General features: G+C 30.2%; 1 protein-coding gene across 2 annotated transcripts in view; it reads right to left on the reverse strand.

Moving 5' to 3' along the window:
- The window catches only part of LOC126847150 (furin-like protease 2), a 117338-nt gene that overhangs the window by 48056 nt on the left and 45967 nt on the right, over positions 1-23315 (reverse strand). For both annotated transcript variants that reach the window (XM_050587244.1, XM_050587243.1), the window contains exon 3: positions 14984-15088. In XM_050587244.1, coding sequence (XP_050443201.1) covers positions 14984-15088 — 105 coding nt within the window. The remainder of the gene's footprint in view (positions 1-14983; positions 15089-23315) is intronic.

The raw sequence follows: 23315 nt of genomic DNA on the forward strand, positions 1-23315 counted from the left end.
AACTACTCCTCAGACAAGTGTTTATCACATAAATATTGAGCAGAATTTTTCGATCGTCCGGTATAGTGATAACTATTTAATTCGAACCGTTTATTTATGGGCGACGCACTTAAATATTTCTCAGACAAAACATTATTGCTGTAACGTAATCTTTTAGTAACCCTGTACATAAAAAAAAAACCCAGCAGCGACAATATTACAGTGTGTGCGCGTGTGTAAAGCGAATTATCGTACATTTTCGAAGTGCGGTTTTTCCATAAAAATATAATAATACATTAAACGCGAACCTTTGGCGCGAATTCTCGGAAACGAAGATCGACGCTTTCGCCCCCGTCCGCAACCCTAGCCGGGGGGTTGTTCTCGCCCCCGGCCCCGCCGACATGCCCTATTGCGTGTTAAGTCGACCACAGTTATAAATATTAAGTCTGAAACCGCTTTTTTCACCCTCCGTCTCGCCGCTACACTCGTTACTCTTCTACAGTGTTATATATGTACATGCGCACGCACGCTGGCGGCGGTTTTATCTAGCCTTAAGATATCCTAAAGGTCAAATTCATAAATTCCAAGGAAAACGCATAAATACTAGCGGGCCGCAGTTTTGTGCCAACGGTTTTGAGAGATTCGTATGTGATTTATGAATCCGCGGTTGAAGAGACGAGGCGAGAGAACAAAGTGAATGTGAGGAAGCGTAGGAGGAGAAAGGCGGGTTGGGGGGGGAGGGTGACAACGAGGGAAATCAATACGTCGTTTTAAATCTGTTTTTGGGAATAAAACACAACACGAACAAATATCACCCTCCCCCCCCCCTGCAATCATCATTGGAACTTTTAACGATAGGTCTACAGATTGAAAAAAAAATGCAATCTTTCCTTTAAATCCTAGACATTGGATAACGAACGCGGTCCTGTGACCAGCTGATTTCTTACCTCATATCGGTTATCCAGGAATTGTCGATTTTCCCCTATCACCCCTTTCATCTCCTTCCATTTTGTGTTCTAGAAGTCATGTTCAATTGATTTGACTACTTCTTTACAGGCGTATTTTATTGTTAAAACATTTCGTTAAAACTGTTTCGTCGCAATTCGACATTTTCCAGTCCTTTCCTAGTTCTAGAAATATCCTAAACGAGTGTAATCACTCGCTGTCACCTTTTTTCTTCTAAAGACGACCTTTCCCGCTCCTCTCCATAAAGCCAATAACTAAAGAAGAAAGAAGTCTAAGAAAAAGGCAAGCACCTATTTTCTTATACAAAAATCTAGACACTTGTTCATTTGTTAATTATAGAAATCCATTTCATTTGACGCGACCTGAAGCTACACTCTAATGTCCGGTTGCTATGGAACTCGCAAATAAGTTTGGCATGGACTGCTTAACGAGTTATTTTTATAAGATCGGGTTGATGTACTTAATTCAGAAAAGTCTCGGTCAACGGTGGACAGAGAACAGTGTCAAATACTGCATCAACAGATTAATCTTGATTCTCGGAGTGCCCATATAGGCTATGGTACAATCGGGATATCGCTCTTGCCACGGGGAAATCGAAGGTTTTGGACAAACTAATGCGCGGCCCAGTATCTTACTAGAAAAAATTGATCATAACATTTATCCCGAACGAAACCTGATGAATTCTGCCAATATTACGCAGTATAAACAAATACAAAGTGCCAAAGGGAACGATCGTTTGAATATCGGTTTAAATAAACGAGGAGCTTGCAAAAAAAAACCCCATTATTGGATACTGTTGTGTGTGTTCTCGTGTATAAACGATTATCGCGGGACACACCGCGGCGGTGACCGTGTCGGACTTTTTATTTATCGGATGTAAATAAAAAAAACACAGATTTCATTTTTTTTTACTCCTCCATTTTCCGCTAGATTTACAATGTATGGTGAGCCGAAAGGGATTTACAATCAACTACACCATTAAATAGATAACCGTGACGCGTGCCGATAAACGTTATTAATTTCCTTCCCACCCACCCCTCTCTCTCTTTCGATAAATCGAAATAACGAGAAACACAAAACAAACAAATCGTCGACGGTTCTGGTGAATACATTAAAAAAAAAACCATCAGCAATGAATAAAACAAGAACCGACCGGAAAATAAGCGGTAGTTTAATTCGATTTTCGCACAAAAGCGAGTATCAAACGGGTAAATAATATTTAAAGCGTTTCTGAAAAATATAAAGCTTTTACAAAAAAAAAAAAAAACGCACAATATTGTTATGGTAAAACATAATATTATTACACTATTTGATGGAGACGTTACACGTTCTAAATTAAGGGGGTTTGGTATAGGCAATTATTTCCAAATTTTTATTTTTGAGCTATAACTTAAGTGTATATTGATTAGTACAGTAACGAGGATTCTTTATTGGCGATTATATACATGCCGGATTATCAAAGTGGTCATAATAACGCTTTAAATCATTTGTCTAGCCAAACATAGCTACGCAGAATCCGCCGTCTGTTTTGTTTATGATAGTGGTTTTAGAGGGCAAAAACATCTATTTTTGAATTCATAAAATAGAATATTTCTGAGATCAGTAATTTGGTCTTCGATAACCTGAAAGGGTTATTTTAATGATGTGTTTTGACAAAACAACAAATAAATATCAAAAATTCTTTCCCACATGAGGGGTAGACAATTTTTCTTTATATCGCTGTGTTTGGTGTAAATTTGTAGGTCTGAAAATTAGACTGAAGAGGATTTAATACTATAACATATACATTTTTCTCAAAAACCTCTAGTCAAACTGCACTTTGACCGTTGCAAATTTCTACGTTGCTGTCGAGTGAGTGAATAGTCGACAGTCGACCGATATCTGAAAAATTGTTTCATTATCTTAACGACGTCAACAAATTATTATGGATAGACGTTCAACCCTAATACTAAAAATACAATTTTTCGTGCATTATCTTCATTACAATGCTTGTATCGATTTTTTTATTTCACCGTATATTCGAATCGAAGCAGCAATTTTGTTTGAAAGTGATTTTATCACTTTCAGTTATAATCATTATGCTACGGTCTCGCTGTACTAGTTTTATTTCTACTAGGCACTCTTGCACGGGAGTGGAAATAACCACGATGTAGATAGGCCGTATAGTACCTACTAACATACAACGATTCCCTATTGCCAATGCTGGCCTTTAAGTCGTAAACACGGCGTGGGCTGCGGCGGTCCTATATCAAATGGGTGACAATTAATTGTGGACGATTTTGTATTGGCGTTCTTTTTTTTTTTTCTTGCCACCAGATCACGCGATCCCTGAGGAAAAAAGAGACTAAAACGAGCGTCGTTTATATCTATACACGGAAAACCACTTTCGAGCTGACGACATTAATTTATTATATCAAAGACAATTCCCTCCAGTCGGACACGTCACTGCGCCCGGCCGGAATAGTAAAAAAAAATAATGAAGAAAAAATAAATGTGACGACAAAGTCTTTTGTAGCAGCATTGGAGCAAGCAGACAGATAGATAGACAGACAGACAATCGTTTTATCTCACTCGAAAAGGTTTTCCCTTATACACGGCAAAAGCACCAAACGGGTAAAGGACTTAGGCGCAATTGACGTGGGCCGTCGCCCTTTTTTTGTTCCGCTTTACATTGTACGTATCGCGTCCACAATTAATTGACATTTCATTAATAAAAAAACACTGTACACCGCCGTCGATTATTAAATTTATACAATTAACGACAAGACATAAAAGTATAAAATCCGTTCAGTTGTAACAAATAATTAGATAACGGTAGTCGTATGCCTGATAACAACTTTTAGTGGCTACTAAATGAAATTATTCGGTTGATAATAACCAGTATAGTATGGAAACACTATTCAAGGGAACAATGATTGCATTTTTGTATAATATGGTTTTGACAACTATCACTGTTTGCTTGTAGTTGTGTGTTGGTCGTTTTGGGTTTGTACATTTGCCACTGATGTGCAAGTTCCCAGGAGTTATTATCGGGAAATTGCCCCGGAAAATTACAGGGAGTTTTTTATTTCAATAAGCTTTAAAAACCATTTTTAGACATGAAGAAACCAATTATTAGGATGACTTCAACGTTGTAAAACTCTTTAATAGGGATTTTATTACTTATTCAATTTATATTATTTTCTTAGTTTACATTTAAACAATATTCAATTGAATTTTTTTTATATTAGACAAGAGAAATTTATTTTTTAAAGAAGGAATAAAAACAAACTTAGGAAATATTCCTAATGTTTATACGAAAAAAAACCATCAACAAGTGGATAACATATTCAATCATTATGCAATTCGTAAATTAAAAACGCTCAACTTAATTTAATAGTCATACAATTTTTGGAAAAATTAAAAAATTATCCAATTTACTAAAATTCTAAATATTCTTATAATTACATTAAGATTTAAAACATAACTTTTGTTTTTATTTAACTTCTATATTTAAAATATCGTTTATGAATGTACTTATAAAACTATAAATTTATTTTAAATAATGTTCACATTTTGTACATTTTCCCAGTATTTTTTTTTCATTTAGTGGCTGCATAACGCCATTCGTCTAAGTGCATTTTATAATATTTCATATTATTAAATTGCGTACGCAAATATGAATTAAACTGTAACAATTCTACCGTAAAGAATAAGTAGGTTGTATGACACTGTACCTTGCATTTATAAAAAAAAATTGAAATCAAAAGACATAAATACGAGTACATTGAAATAAACATAACATTTATAATTAAGGGTTTCAAGTGCTTGGTAAATATTTTTTTATCATTTAGAACAAACACGAGTATAGTTCATTAGAAATTTTAACAATTTTTAAGAAGTATATATTCTTGTAAATTATAATGCGAAACAAATAATAAGAGTGAGCACACTAACGCTGTAAGGTAAATATTAATGATGAAGTGAGTATCAACAAAAATGTTTAATTTGCTTTATTGTGTTAAGGTTTTCACAAACTGCGTTATTTACTATATCATCGCCTAAGAACCATCATCAATTTTCCCAATTTTTCAAGAGTAACAAAAAAAAATATCACTGATAACATAAGATTTAATTTAGGCCTCGGTGACATTTTGATTGTTTACGACGAACCTGACGGTCAAACATTGAAACTAATAACACAGTATCACGCGTCTTGAAATAGAAAACCATTGGTAAATACAACTCAATTTCGAATTTTTTGATATAGGCCATAATAATTAGAAGTTAACTATTTACATTATTATATTATATTTTTCTGTACGGTTGGGTATATTTTGAGAAACGGGTATAATTTTATACACACTGTATTTGTTGACTGTTTCTTTCAGCGTGTCTGGTATACATAATTTACTGGAATAGTATAATTAAAAATAGCGTTTCTCGCTTGAACGTGTTTTAATTTATAAAATAAAATATTCAGTTTTTTCATACGTCACCATGTATTGTGTTAGTCGTGACAATTTATTCTATTCGTTTTCACGTAAATAGTTATTTTTTTTTCAATCTTAAAATGCTATTCATAACGGACGATACTTGAATGATAACGGTTTGATTGTGATTCACCAGTGAATTACATACATTATTTTTTTCCATTGCATTTCCCGCCGTTTGCCACATTCGAAATGACATTCAAGACTCAAGATAGATTACGCAGAAAGCTTTTATGGAACAAAAAAAAAATAAAAATACAAGAAGAAACAGTGTATACAAATTTGCCGGAGTGATGAATAGCTAGAACGATTTGTGGAAATGAAAAAGGATACTTTTATCGAAACATACATATACATAGCAATACTGCAATACTGTTTGAATGAAAAACTTTCTTCCTTTCGTTTCCCGTGCTCACCTAAATTCAAAATAAATAAACGAAAAGGGAAGTACAAAAAAAAAAATACAGATAGGAAAAGAAGAGTAATCGGCAATCTTGTTGTTTTTTTTTCTGGGATCATTTCGAAAGGAATTTCCATAATGGGCTATCGTCGATCTCCCTTTGAATGGGGTATCACCTGTCATGAAAAAGCGATATAGCACGACCCCAACCTAACCAAACCAGGAACACAATGTTCTTAAATCATTCGCAAATTATGATAAAATGTATTTTAATTTCAAACTTAAATGACAGATTAGATAAAACCTCTTCAAAGCAAAATGTAATTGGCTGAAAATGTAAACAAATCACAAAAAAATGTCTTTGCGAGTAATTATTGTGTCAAAACTAAGCATCACTGTATTTTGTGTATGATATGATGCTGCTTAATCCGATACACTTACGCAAATTTTATTACTTCTTTTGTGATTTTTTTGTCTGCTCGGCTAACACGTTTTAAATGTTTTATGAATACACTTAAGCTAATTTTTATGATAATTATTGATCAGGCATTATTCCATTTGCTAGTAACAAGACTATATAAAGTATATATAAAACATAAGTGATACTATAAAATGACAGTAAACAAAAGCCACGGTTATGCAGAGAAACGAATACATAAAATAAATCAGACTACACTGAATTGAATTGCACAAGTAAAAGCGACTCTAAACAATTAAAATTATCACAAACGTTGTGGAACTAAATACTAGGAAAATATTTATGAAATTAAATCTGTGGGATGTAGCACTAATAACACAGAGTTAGACAAAATCTTAACTGTCAAAATATTTAAAATCCCAAACTCTTTGATGGATTTGTACCAACAAATCTAACGGGATTTTTTCCGATTATGCCAGCAAGCCAAACTATTATAACACTCAAAAGTGTATAATTTCAATAGGGGTTTTTTCAGTAATTATATAGAAGCGAGTTAATATCTACTTGCGATACCATTCAACATCGTTTAACTATTCTTTCGTTGGCAAAATAATAACAAAATACGATTTACTGTACATAAATTGTAAGTAATGGTGCATTTTGTACTGCCGTTACGGTTTAACGAACTGTAGATCAATAGTAAAATTTATATATGTATATTTTAATACATATTTTTAGTGTTAAAATTACAAAGCGTACGCTGTTGTTATACCTGTTAAAAAGACACTCAGTGGCATACAATAATTGTTCAGACACGAATCGATTGCAATTATCTATGTGTAATACTAATACTTGCCATTTTCTTTTTTGTATTAAATGACAATTTTATTTTTTATACTATCAATAGTCCAATTTAAATGTTGTAAAAAGACAATAATTTGATGGCCTATTCACTAGGTTATGTTTCATTAAAAAAAAACGATTATAGTGTAAATTCATTATATTTGTAATTACATAAAGTAAGTTTATAACAATTTCATGGTTGTTTACAAGATTCTAAAAGATACAATAACAACAAGACAATTTCTTTCAAAAGAGTAACTATATAAAGAATAAATCTGATTTTCGAGATAACCCCTTTAATCTTTGTAATTAAACCCTCTATACAAACAAATTATGGCAATTTTAACATAAAACACATTTTGTTTGGATTTTATAGAGCATATTAGAGAGAGGGCGGCGGAATGTTACTTTTTTCAAAATGTCCAGAAAAAGAATTTCTTCCAATTCCGTAGGGTAATATTAGGAACTGCAAAGATAAAATTTTAAAACTAAGATAAATGACCTAAACAATAACACATGTTTTGAAAAAATATTGTAAAATTACAATTTTATTATTTGTTTTAAATCACTTTGTATATCTATACAAGACGGAATTCTCCAAGAGTTTTGTTAATATAATTAGCAAAATAATGTAACAATAATAATTATTGTGTCGTAACAACTCTATTGTTAAATAAAAACGATTAAATATAAGTTTGTAACTTTTCTGAATGACGGTGGCTATACCTACGCTTCTCAGATATATTTTTTCATAACAGTTAGTAACTTAACTCGGATTATTACAAAATCTAATAATTTACTCGTATTACAATCACTAATTTCTAACTACTATTAAAGTAATTTTTTATTTAATTTTAACTACTATAAAAAAATATATTTTACGAGTATGAAGCAACTTTCCGGCATAAAAATAATAATTGAAATAACCAATTCTACCGTATTATTAAAGTTAACCCAGGCAGACGATATACGTACAAAACAACACTTGTCCTGTTAACGTTAATTGAACAAAACACAAAACAAAAATCGTGGTAATTATTCGAATTAAAAAAACAGCAAAAAAAAATACACAGAAGTGAGTAAGAAAGGTAATTTTGAAATTTCCATAACAAAGGGCTGGTTGAACCAGCTCGAAATGTCAATTCATTTTTTTTTGCGTCAATTCTTGGCACAAAACCTTCTTGGAAAACCTTGGAACAAAAGACCAAAAGGCCGTTTTTATCTTTATTTTTAATTAAAAGTGTAAAAATTATTTTTTTTTAACTAGTGTTTTCGCGGAATTATTAAAAAAAAAAGCTTGTTGGAATATTCAAATAGTACGAGGCAAACAACAAATTAGGATTCAAAAGGACATAACGTTTGCAAAAAGAAAAAAACCGCATTTTCAGTTAATTTTTATAATAATAATAAAAACAATATACGCATAGTTTATATTTCATATTTTTATTATTATTTATATATTTTTTTATTTTTGTACTTAAGCTTTGATGCGTAGCTGAGAAGGTATTGTTTTTATTTTACATTACTTTTTTGTGACTGGAGTCCACGATATCATCATTTAAACCTCCAAGCCGATTTCTTCATGCAGTAATTTTATAGATCGGAAATCGTACCCAAAAGGCAATTACCATCTACGGATTCGTATAGAAGAGTTTATTAAAAAAGTGATTTTATTACTTTCAGTTACATATACTAATTTCTGTAGACCCGTGACCTCTCCTGCCCCAATCTGTCCCAACCTCACTGTTCTGGATTTTTTTTTTAAATTTAAATTTATATAATATATTATATTCCGGTGTATATTGGGCCTCAGACAAAGCCTGCAAAAAACTGACGGTAACACGTTGTGTATCAAAAAAAAAAAAACAAATTGCGCTAGTTTTTTTTGACAGCACTAAACGGGCGCGGAAATATTATGGAAAATGTAGCAAAACGGTGACTAAAATGTTTTGTTGTTTAATAATTACGCGGGTAATTGTATTATACAATACACCTAATGAATATCGCGTGGAAACGGCTAATTAATTTTTTTTTTTACATTTCCCATGAAAATATGATTTAAACAACTATTTGCCTGCCCTTATTGTCCCGCGCTATTAACATTTTATTATTATTATTATCATCATTAATAAATGCTTAAGCATTTCATTATAAAAAAAGTTTTTCCAGAACGACATGAAATAGTAAAAGAACATGTTTTGACGTTCTTCCGTCTCTTATATCATTCATCTCATATCAGCTGATTTAGAAAAAAACTTCCTGTAAGTTATTCAGAAATTATCCCCTTTCCCCTTATCACCCTTCTCCTCTGCCATTCCTCAAATATTTTGAAATATTCGAATTTTAGTCCCTACCCTGTCTAAAAAATATGCACGTTATTATTATATGTACTATTTACCTAATATTCCTTCGAGGACGCTAGGATACTAGAAATATTATTTTTAAATGTACACATTGTTTTAGTTTTGATTAGATTGATGTTTTGCGAAAAAAAATCCTATGCAAAACTCCCTTGAATAGTAGAGTGTTGAAGATTAGTAAATTAATGGTTTTATCTGCAACCCCATACTTTGTAATGCGTAGAAATATAGATAAAAGTAATTCCGATATGAATTCCGAATATAAATCCAATCGACTATGTAACAAAAAACAAAATATGAGACACTACCGCAGTAAATAATCGTATTTTCAAAACGAATATTTTTATTTTGGCCTTGCACTTGTAAGTCGCGTTTCGAATCCGCCATTATAATTCTACTGCCGTTTCGTTACGGATTTCTCACCTCGCTCTTGCACCGCTCGGACTTCTTTTTAACATACAATAGTGTATAATAAATATTACATTATTATACTTACGGTTGTTATTATTATTATTATTATTACAATATAACTATATTTTTACACGTTTTACAAGACGATTTGTTCCGGACGACCGTCGACTGAACCTAATCTAATAACTCGTGCAATTTCGAACGAAATAAAATAATAGCAATAATAATAACAGCTGTAATCGGTAGTAACTTAAAATATATTAAAATTAAACCGTGCTTTGTACATACAAAGACATAAAAAATATATATATATATATATCAACAAAATAGCGAATCGCTTTATTGCCTGGGCAAACGTGAAAAGCCACAAAATCGCAGTACTGTGGCAAACCCGTTTTATGTTAACATAAGTACTGCTATTAGTTTTTAACTTTGGCAATTACATTTTAAAACAAATACATACATAGAAAAACTGTGTTAATTGGAGAAAACGTTTAAAAGCGCTTAGTTAAGCCAGATTTAAATTAAGTTCATTAAAATATGTAAGGTTAAACCAAATTGTGTTTGGACAAATTAAAACTACAAAAAAAAAAATGTAATAAAATACATATTTCATTTAAACTCAAAATGATTTTTTATTTAAATACAAATATAAATAATAAAATCAGTCGATAACAGGTTGTCTGAAACAGTTGAATGCTAATTTATTTCGCATAAATAACTCATTATTTAGAAATTATTATTTGTTATTCAAATTCCACAAGTCCAGGTTCACCTCTAAATTACCAAAATCGAATCAAATGAAGGTGGGACTTAAATAGATTTAACATTCTTCAACATTTAAGTAGCCCTTAAAAAGTATTCAATGCAGTTTTTCACACTAATTTTTTAAAACAAAATATATTATAATTAAAAGAATTTCACTTCCCAAACCTCCTCCACTCCAAATGTTTTGATCTATGAAAATTGTCTAGTTTTTGTTTGAATTCGAATAATGTTCTGTACAGCGTGTCCCTCGAATTTAAAACTTTAAAACCAAAAATTTAATATCGGCACATTGAAAATATATTGATTGTTTTTCTCTAAAGTAACTAACCCTAAGTTAACTCTATATTAACTAAAAATAACTTAACCCAGCTAAACGTTAGAAATAATTATGGGAAGTTTGAAAACTTCCGATAATTAATTAATTTTAAAAAATCCTTTATCTGCTTTTTCTTCCAACTCAAGAACAATGGAAGCAAACTTCCCCACTTGACTTTAAGGAATCTTATATTCTGATTTTTCTTGTCTCAATCAAAAGTTTTTCCTTTAATATAATAAAGTCTAACAAAAGTTTATAATTTTTTCAATGTCCATCTGTGAGTTAATAATTAAACGTTATTCAGTTATTAATAACAACGAACGTAGCAGCCACGTTGACGCATTAATACATAAATTATATATAAATAATATTATATTAGTTTTTTAAAAATGATCTACCAACTTAACGGAAAATAAAAAAAAGAACATAATACATTGTTTGTATTAAACTGTTGAAACTTTAGTTTTAAAATATTTCAACGAGTTATTTCTATTTTAAAATTTAAATCTTTTTTTCATGAATTAATAAATAATAGCTTTTTTTTTAAAAACGTTCTGTAGGAATACTTTAAAATTGTTCATCTTAAATTTATTGTTTGTTGTGAAATAAATCACGCTTTCTAATAAATTTAAACTGTCTTAAAAACCAAACCCGAACATAAATTTGGATGTACTAAAAACCAAAAAAGTGTAAGTGACTTTGAAAAAATTTTACAGGATTCTTCTATAGTTAATCCAAGTAATCCATCATGATTCAGCACAAGGCCAATCCATTAATTTCTTCTTTTCTGATTTTCATTTTTTCATCAATTTTCGAGGATATTTCCTCAGAGAAATATTTTTTCGGTAATCAACATATCCGTCCAACATTCTTCGACTATATAAAAAAAACAGTATGTGTAGGTTTATCCTGTTTAAATTATTGTTCAATTACTATTCTTAGAGCTAGTATTGCTTCCCTTGCACCCATATTTTTTCTGAATCCAAACAGGTCCTCTGACAGTATAGCTTCGATCTTACTTTTCATTCTTCTTGACATAATTTTTGTTAACATTTTCGCAAAATGCTGACGCATTCTTGTTGTCCGGTACTGATCACATTTTATGGCCGCTGGTTTTTACGGAACGTGTTGTGGCGCCATAAAAGTACAATAAACTAATTGAAACAGATCAGATTAAGACTTTTACAACTGTCGATACCGGGACAATCAAGACTATATTATTCCGAGTACACATAATCGTATTGACTTAAGAGTTGATTAAGGTGCGCACGTCTCCAATTAACTTTGATATAATTTAGTTAAAAGTAAAGCGACTTCATCGATCAATGAGAAAACGAGACGGAAACGAATTTATTTTGTAGTATGTTTGCGATTTAACTATTTCTCAGAGAACCGAACATTTGTCTTGGAAAAGTAGACTATCATGCTAAATAAAAAATAAATGTTTGTTGTTGTAAAAGAAAAAGCGTAAACGTTCATGTGTGTAAATAACATCCTTAATTAAAAGACAAAGTATAATACAATTTATGTGGACAGTTTTTGGTAAAACGATCGGAAAATTTGTTATATTATTTTTTTGTTTCAGGAATTATACATGAGCTGAAAAAATCAGACTGAAGGTTAAACCGATGTGTAACAGACAATTTTTTTTTATAATAAAAAATATACCGTTAAAATCAATTTTTAAACTAATTTCAGGTGCACGGACACGAAATCCAACGTACGAGCGAATATTTGAATATAGCAAATATGTAGGTTTCATAAATATATGGAAAATCCAAGGTCTGGATTCGGAATAAACACACAACTATATGATAACGTGCCTATACCTACTTAAAGTATTGCCAATAATTAAAAAACAAACCGAGCGAGTGAAGTCGGATCGGATCGACCACTGGTTTTACATAATTTAGTCCTCTATGTAATGGATGTTACGTCCTCTAATTGTATAGGAACTGAATTTTGGAGTATTATTTTGAAGTATACACAAAATCGGTCGCCATTCTTGTGTAACGCTTATCCGTAGAATTTATCTGTATATAATCAACGGTACAGGTAATTTGATTTGTTTATTTCAAAATATGTAAAACAATTAATATCCCTTAATAGCTTTAACTCTCAGATGTGTTAAAAACTGATAATACTTGGTGAGAATACCACTTGTTTCTCTTAGAATTCAACATCACATAAATTCGCATGTTTAACGAGTTGCTCATATTTTAGCTTCGATGCGTAGTTGATAAGAAGGTATTGTTTTTATAGTGATGTGTTTTTATTTTATTTTTTGTGTCTAAACCGCAGGACCGATTTCTTCAAGTGACAACTCTGTAGATCAAAAATCGTACCCAAAAGATACTTTTGGGGCTAAAAATAAAAAAAAATAACACTTCCCTCTTCAAAATTGAGAAAGACGCCCAAAAAATGATTAGTTAGGATTTGGCACTCTACAATTTTTTTTTAAATTAGTCGAACTAATTCCAAATTTGTGTTGGATAGTTTTTAAATGAAGTACTATCTATAAACGTTGACAAACCAAAAAACATTATAACCTCTTTCCCTTAAAATGGGTGGAAACTGTTTCTGTATTTCTATTTTTCGAGCGAAAGCCTAGAAATAAACCAAAGGTTGATCTCGAGTAGGACTGTAACATATACGACTATGTTAGAAAACAGTAATCAAACTTGTTTTTCATAAAAGAAAACCTCCCCTAAAAAAAATGAAATAATTGTACTTTGACCGTTATACATTTTTAGCTTAATAATTATGTGAATGAACCAACAGTCAATAGATATTAGAAAATATTTTAATTATGTTATTAATTAACCCTAATTTTACATACAAAATATTATTTTAAGCACATTACAGTTTTTACAATACTTTTATAACAAATTATTTGAAAATTATTTAATCACTTATTTTAGTTCAGTAAAAAACAGCATTGCGTTTTAAAAGATACTATCGTCGCATTATATCGGTCTATCGCCATTCCGTTGTACACAGCTTGTTCGACAACTGCAGTAAGGAAATTTTAATAACAAAAAGTAATATCCAGTCCGGAATTAAAAACGAAAAACCTATAGGTATACACGTCGAAGAGGCGAAGAGAGGAAACGAAACATTTTTCATTGGCGTTTTATTATTATTTATTCAGACTTATATTGAAACAAGAACAAACGTTAAAACAATATCTTTTGAAAATCCATTCAAATTAGTCATCGTATCTGCTCGGTGCTCGAACCTAAACCCAATATCCGTTAAGTTGAAAAATATTACAATGCTCAGACAAAAGAAAACAATAATTTTGTGCGATAAAAGTAATTTAAAAAAAAAAAAATACTAAAATACATAATTTTGCATTTTAATAATAATATATTTTTTCGCTTTGCCTTTGACACAATAGCGAATATTCAATTATTACTCGAGTGCCACTACCGTAAAAAAAAAACATTGCTTTAGTTAAGTAATTTTAAATCGATTTGGTCAAATTCAATGAATTGGTTATAAAGGAAAACGGATAAGATAAAAACTAAAAGTAAGATAGAAAAAGGGATCAAAAATAATGTTTACGTTATCGAAAACATGATATTTAGGGATTAAAATTGATTGATAAATATTTTAAAATTCTTGAGTTTTATTTAAAGTTTTTAAAACTTATTTCATAAAACAATGTAAAATTACAACAGATATATTAGCGCAATCTTAAGGAGTAAGATGCACTTTGTATTGAAATCCAAAACTACTAAAATAATTGTTATAAATTATGTGGGAAAATAAATCAACTATCCGATATTAATAACTACAATTGAAATACAATCAGGGTTAATTGTTATTATACATAATGATCAAATATTTTATTTAATATTCAAGTGAAAAATATTGTTTACCAAACGATGTGTTTTAAAAGTCAAACAGCGACTTATATATTAGATTTGCCCGTTATAAACATAATGATTAATGAAAATAATAACTGGTCGATAATAATTTTTGGTTACCTCACTAAGGGGTGAATTTTTTTTTTTTTAGTTCAAATTTTGCCAATAAAATATTTACCTCCGGTTCTTCCATGAGCTTCTCGTGGTGAACAGTGCTGAATTCCAGCGACCGTTTGTGTACATGTTTGTGTTCGAAGAGGTAAAATCCTTGTAAACTTCCGATCTGAAACGTAGAAACCAACAAATTATTAACATGAGGCGTTTACTTTGCAACGTATAAGCTCAATAAACGACCTGTTAGAACCCGCCCTACTTATGAGTCATTCTGATGTGCGGTTTAGTATGTAATTATTAGGATCGGAAATTAAGTTGTTTAATATCGTACATATTAGGCAATCAAAGATTTTGCGCAAACCTATTACGACGAATACCAGACTATAGATATAATAATAATATAAGATGGCTGAACGCATAAGATTTGCTCTGGTAAGCCAGCCGTTTAATAATTGGCCGAAAGCAAAACTTCCATAATAGTCTCTTCCGACGTCACGACGTGGGTACACCGTATAGATATATAACAATGTAAAAGCATCCGAAAAGTCCAATTATTGTTCATCAAAAGAAAAACAAGTTTGCTATCGCACGAGTAAGAATTATTCAATTGTAATTAGTTTTTAATAAATTAAACGCAAGCAAATTTCTATGGACATATTAGTGGTGTAGTAGTATTTTCAAAATCCACAATTAGCTACAAAAAAATGTTTAACTAATAAAAATGTACTCACTTTTATGATTTAACTAATATAACTTAAAATATATTTGATGTTGTTAATACTATTTTAAACAATTTTAACGGTCCATTTAAATGAAATGGACCCAAACGATTTGGAAATCCGTAAAAACCCTAATGGATGTTTTCCGACCCAGCATAAGACTTTTAACGTAATACTTTTATTATTTAGTATTACGAAGTAAACCGACTCCAATGTAGTCACGTCGACAAAAAATAAGAATTACTTTTATTCGTTCTTGTTGAAACAAAATAAACTAATGGATTTATTATTAATCTAGTGAAGCAAACAAATTAATAAATGACAAACTGAAAGTACAATTTTTTATATTTTATGCTACGACAGATAAAATTTATTATCTTTTACACATTTTATAACAATATATTATGTACAAGGAACATCTGGAATGCATAAGATATTAACTGGAAATTCCATTTGTATCACATTTCAGAAAAAATTATTTTTGCTGAATAAAAAATAATACATGTACATTTTGGTAAAGCGGCAATTATTAAAACAACAGCTAATATTTATTTTATTATTATTAAAATTTATTTTTCTTCTAATCTTAAAATTTGTCCTGTTCAAATGAAAATGTTTTCTTAGGTTTTTTGTAAAGACGAGAACTTAAACTGCCCTCCCACACCGAATCTTTTATAAAATAGTTTTAAAGAAACTATTAGTGTAAACCAAAAAACAATTTTGAAATTAAAAAAAAAGACACTTGGTTAAATTAGCATTAGATAAATACCATTTCAACTCTTGAAAAAATGCAATATTTATAAAGACATGTTTAAATAGAAATATAGTAAAAAAAATGGTTTTAATACAATACTTAACAAGAAAATGATTGAAATTCGAAAAATTCCAATTTGTGCAAAAACGCGAGTTAGCATGCGTTTTGATAACCCTGTTTTTTTGGCGAAAATTCGAATTATTGTCGTCTTAGTCTAACATTTATATTTTTAATTACGATAAAAGACGGTTGTATGTAATAAATTGACTTTACAGAGAAACTGGATTATTCATATTAATGTCTATCAAAATATTTGTATTGATCATTATAGTACCTAATTAATCGAGAATGCGTTTACAACAGGTTACTCACAAGTACAATCGAAATAATATATGTATAGTTATTTTAACACTTAGCCTACATAGTTAATTACTCTTTATTAATAATGTATTACAACCTGAGTATGATAATTTTATAAGTATATTTAATCACATTAACGACACACCGTTATTTTAGAAAAACCCGTTAATCGAGCGCAGCACGTTTAACTACATAACATACAGGGGGTATCACGATGATCTAGCAAAATATTATATGAAGGATTTTTATATAAATCAGCAAACTAACCCTGGTACACCTTGTATATTGGCTGAGGTTTTTCTCAACACAACACAAATCGAGTGACTCGCAATAATTATTGCGATATTGCTAATTATTTCTTTATTTTTCCCTAATAGATATCAATAACTTATTAATTGCAAACAAGTGAACGTGTAACGCTAGTTCACTGCATTTCACAGTCAAGACAATTCAGTTTAAAATATTTTATATTCAGATAAATTAATAAAAAAATTATCCAAGTCGTAATCTCCCATATTGATATTTATAATTTTTGTTTCCGAATCTTAACACGGAGTTTAACAGTTAAAGTCACTTTAACTAGTATTAACTAGTAGTAAACTAGTAGTAAAACATGTTTTGAAAAATGAACTTTTCTGAGGAACTGATCAGATTATATACAAATAATAGTATCAAAATTGAACATTTTTAAAATAAATAATAAACCATTATTTGAAAACTATAAATAATTATGAAATACTATAATATTCTTTTAAAATTAATTATTATTGTTTATTTAAATAAGGAATTAATTAATAATGACCGGATTTTTATAAAATTAATAAACAACATTTTTTCTTGTTTATTTTGACGTGGGCGATTTTCGATGAAGTTATTAGAAACTCAGTTATATTGAACATAAAACTCAAAAATTGTAATAACTGACAAAATCTACAGTGCCAAAAACTAGATGAATGTTTGACTATTTGTAATTAATTATAGATGTATTTTTATGTTAAAACTGCTCTGTCCTTTAGAAAAGTCTCCTCTCCAAACTTGACAACATTCATACAAATATAAAATGCTAAGAATTTATTGGGAAACATTTTTTTAATTACCTTTAATCACCATAATGATATTCTAATGATAAAAAGCAATTTTTTGACTTAACCGAGCGACAACCAAAAAGCGTACAAAAGCGATTAGGTCTTACTCTTGATGAAAATAAAATAAAATATCCTAAGAAAATGTATGTAACAAAGCAGTTTTTAAGCTCCTTATTTTTACTTATATCCCACCAAACTACATGGCGGTAGAAACCCGAGAAACGTGTTAACACTGCGCCAAGTAAGTAATATCATACTTAACATACTTACTGCACGTGGGTAGCATGCTTCATAGTCCGTGATATCGTAGGATACGTGACAACAAAAAAATCATGCACTGATACTAATACTTCTGTATCCCAAACTCAAAAGTTTAATAGTATACGGTGTAATATAATACATAAAGTAAACTGTGCTGAATTAAAACAGGCATAAGAGAATAATTAATACCTAATAAGAGAAAATATAATTGAAAAATTAACAATTATTTTGTTCAAGTTCTATAATTTTTAAAGGAACAATGTTTGGGAATACGACTTTTTTGAGGGTGGGCGGGTTGCAAGTTTCTAATATCTTAATAGAACTGAATTTGGACCATTCTATGTAATCAAAATTGTGTAATACTTGTTGGTATATAACATACAAAAAACACACTACTTTAATACTATTGATCATTGAACTATTAACTATAAAAGTATGAAAAATAATAACTAGAAATAGGCTTCTATCTTTTATGATATTGACTGTGTCACAGTTAACCAATCACCTTGCATGTACATACCATAAGTTTCACATGAGACACAAAACGTGGTGCGTATATTTTCCTAGTTTGGCTGCCGTCACTGTTTCGGTTAATGATTTCCAGACAAAGCACAAATCTTATGACGACATAGAAAACGGATACTTCCGGCAAACGACGAGACAAACGGGTTTTTGCCAAACATTTGTCACATTTATAAAACGTTTTTACCGGAAAACGGACAACGTTTTACCGACTAAATAACGATCTTGTGGCAGTGGAACAAAAATAAAAAATCCAGTAATAAGCGGTCAGAGTATAGTGAGGACGTGGCATATTGGGGCGGAAGAGGTCACATGTCTACAGAAAGTGAAAATGATAATATTATTTTAAGCTAAGCGCTTCGATGTTAATCTTTAGATAGTAGAAATACCAAAATCGATTAAGCATTGTAAAAGCTGTAATATGCTTAAAATTAATTATATTTTATACGTAAAATTAGGGTTGATCGTCTACCTAAGATAATTTTTTGCCGATGTTACCCATATATGGTAATTAACAACATAATTAAAATATTTTCAAATATTTATTGACTGTTGGTTCACTCATACAACGCAATCCAAAAATGTACAGTGATCAAAAGTATAATTCTACCTTTTTTTCAGTTTTTCCTTTATAAAACAAATTTTACAACAGATTTTTAATAAAATTGTGTATGTTATAGGCTTAATCTAGATCTACCTGAGGCCTAATTTCAAGACTTAATTACTAAACTAGGCAAAAAAAAAATTAACAAATAAAAAGTTTCCATCCCTTCTTTTTTTGGGCTTTATATATTTTGTTTTATTGATATTTTTAAAAAAGTTATAAGGCACTGTAAAGAGTTATAAAATAAAAACACTTATTGAAAAAACAACATACTGTCAATGTTAAAAAAACGAATAATATCATATTCTACTGGGAAACGGAAATTTTTAAAAACTGATTTTCTGTACTGTAAAGCTTAAACCATGCGGCGCATATGAATTAGTTCGATATGCGTTACGGCCAATAATCTTAAAGCTCGTTATTTTTAGCATCAATGCGGTGTTGAGATGAGCTATTGTTTTTAAAATGTATTATTTTTGTATTGGATATAGGATAACTTCTAAGTCGCTGAACTGATTAGATCGTCTGGCAAGTGTTTAGAGGAGAAATTGTACCCAAAAAGTGGTTTTATGACACCAACAATTATCAAAGTTTACCTCAAAATCGAACAAAAACACCTTAACGCTATACATTTTTTTAGAACAGCCGAGTTAGTTTCAAATTTTGTATGGAATATTCTATTATAGACTATCGATAAACGTTGACAAACAAAAAAATATGATAAACCCTTTCCCCTAGAAGAGATGGAGCATTTTTATTTATTTATCTTTATCGAGTGAAGTTTTAGAGCTTAAGGTCTGAAAATTATATTTAAGGTAGATCTACTGTGGGACTTTGACATTTATGACTTTATTAAAAATGTGAAGACTAACTTATTTTTTAATAAAGAAAAAACCAAAAGAGAAAATTGCACGTTGGCACTTTTGAAACGTATATACTTAAATAACTATCTCAATTAAGAATAACTTGATGACAATTTTGACTGATCGATAACTAGGTTTTGGATATTTACTTTTGAAGTTACTAAAGTTTAAAATTTAGGACAAAAAGTGGAGTGCTACGCGTCATACGACATATAAAAAAAAACATACACTCCACCGTTCCCACTCCGTCCTAAATTTTAAATGTTATAACTATTCAAGTTTTAAAAGTTTAGACACCTCTGGAAAAAAATCAAAAAATGTTTAATATTTACCAATATTTAAAAAACAACGCAAAAGTATTTTTAAAAAGAAAAAACAACAAATTTTAATTATTTGACAAGAAAATGTGTGTCTCATTCTTAACGAATCACCACCATTTTTTTTTATACGAGTATATAGTGTGAAAGAGGTGTGAATAACGAAGTCCGGGTAAATATCTGTTTTATTGAAACCCGAAACGTATTCAATCAATTAAGTGTTGGAAAATCGAGACGGAAATACGGTAGATTTCATTTATCTATATTAACCATTGGGGATTTTGCCTCCCCTACGTCCGATTACGTCAGCGGCAATCGGTGCTATACGGCTCATTTGAACCGTGAACGATTAATTAACCCTAGTACGAATCCGACCTTCACAAAATTTTTTTTTCCTTTACCCGACGACTGTCATGTCCCACGCGATCGACACCATCATAATATTATAATATAGGGCAGATACGAGCCGAGAAAATCAATTGGCTTTCAGTATTGGAATTAGTCGTTTGAGAAACCCATTAAACATGTAAAAATATAATTTTTTAAAACAGAATCAATTGAGGTTTTACTATATTTTAGCTCTGATGCGTAGCTAAGGAAGTATTGTTTTTTTTAAATTATGAGTTTTTTTTCATTTTTTTTTTTTGTGTGGATCCACGCATGGTATATTTTTAACCGCTGAACCGATTTCTCCATCTAGCTCCTCTGTAGATTAGCTATTGTACCTGGAAAATACCTAAATAGTTCAAATATGTTTAAAAGTTTACCCCCTCCCCTTCAAAATCGAGAAAAGCACCGATTAATTTTACATATTTTTCAACTTGAAATTACTGCGTGCTGTAACTTTTTTAAAAATAGTTTAATTAGTTCCAAATTTCTTTGAAGTATTCTTCAGGTATATATGGTGACACAAAAACTAAACATTAAAAACCTTATAGCGGTAAAAACTTTTTTATTATTTCACTTTTTTAGGTGTAGTTTTAGGGCTTCAGGTCTGAAAATTAGACTGAAAGTAGTTCTATAATGTATTTATAATGTACAATTTTTCCATAAAATCTGTCGCCAACCTTATTTTTCATAAAGGAAAACCCCAAAAAAAGAAGGCAGAGATTGCACTTAAACCGGTGTAAATTTCTAGGTTGCTAATTGCGAGAGAATCAAGTCCTGCGAACCAGATTTCAGGTTTCTGACTTGATTTTTTTTTTAAGTGACAGTTTTTACCGTCAGTCAAATCACATGTAATAAAATGTTAAAATCTTATCGCGGTACACTATATTTGACCTAAGAAAAGAAAATATAATACATCTTGCTCATGGAAAAGAATCTGAGGCGGCTTAGGCAGCGCATAGCGTTAGCGCGCGTTTTTATCATGTCAGAACGTTATCGTATCAAATAATAACGGTGACGGCGAGTTTGTACTTTACTTAAATTAAATTAAACGTAAAATTATTATTATTAATTACATATCTGTTGTTCATTGTCATACGTGGTTTTCATTCAATAGTGTTTCCGGTGTGTCAAACTTTACCTATGCGTCGTTGGATTGCTGTTTGATTTTTAATAAATGATAAATAAATAAACAATTGTGGTACGTTTCTTAAAAAAAATATATATATATATATATATACATATAGTACAGTTCATATTAATTCATTATTTTTGTTTGCTTAAACCAAAATATCCAATTAATTAGATACACAAAATTCTTATATTTTTCACACCGCTGTGTGTAAAATAAATAACTTACTAACTTATTTTGTATACATGTAAATTATTTGTTTTAGGCTAAACTACTATAATGAAATCATAACCGATGCGTGTCCGTTTGGAAATGAACGGTTAGTAGAATGTTCTACGTTTCTATCTACTCTGTATTTAATTATTACAATAAGTAATTATTATTGTTACCATCAGTTACAGACTCTGTTATCATATGCCGTCACAGATTAATTTGCCTGTGACCAACGGAAAACTTACACCGTAGAAGTTCATTTTTTGTTATTTATGAAATATTTTTTAATAACTAATGCCTATCTAATCTCTATACTCAACCCTAATTTAAATTGACGGTTTTTTTTTCATTATACAGTGTCTTAAGCGACTTCTCTTAACGCTTTCGTTTCTAAACGTGCACATACATATGATACTGACGTACGAATAATTAAAAGTGTTTTATCATATGTTGTATGGTAAGCCTTTATGTGACAATATTTTGTGTGCACAAAATCGCAATGGAACATTTTACTTGATGGTACACTTCGAACTTCGTTGTGCCATTACAATAGTACGCAGTTTGAAAAAGGCCTGAAGGAGATGACCTATTTTCTTTGGAGGGGTTAAATAGGACAATACTAGTAATTACAATAAAAGGGAAAATTTGTTTCCATCTATTTTTTTGAAGGAACAACGCGATTTTGTTATCCAGACTAGTGCCTGTGATTTTAAACGTGTAATTTAAATACACGTGTATTTAAAAAAAATTATTTTGTTAAAAATTTTAGTTTGAGTTAACGTATTTACACAATTATGCTTGTGTTTGAGTTCGTATGATTAAATAGACGTGATATTAAACGTAAAACTAAAATTAATAACAAAAATAAACTTTTTTGAATACACGTGTATGTTAATTACACGTGTTTCACGTGTAATCGAATACACGTGTAATAGGGACCTCTAATCCAGACCGTTGAATCTGAAAACGATTTTACGTTAGATTAACCGAAGCATATTTATTAACCTGCGTTTTAATAAGAACATAACCGTTTTTTGAATCAATTCGACTTAACCAACCGAAATATTTTTACATTTTTTAACACACATACTCAACTCAAGTTGAACTCAAGCTCGTTCACGTTCAATTCGATCACAATAATAACATTATGATGGCCATTATTATTATATACGAACGCCT

The sequence above is a fragment of the Adelges cooleyi genome, unplaced genomic scaffold (assembly GCF_023614345.1).
Source record: "Adelges cooleyi isolate 19-005CV unplaced genomic scaffold, UGA_ACOO_1.1 ACOO_flye_CR_arks_rails_tigmint_CR_PRNA_9, whole genome shotgun sequence".
Classification (NCBI taxonomy): Eukaryota; Metazoa; Arthropoda; class Insecta; order Hemiptera; family Adelgidae; genus Adelges; species Adelges cooleyi.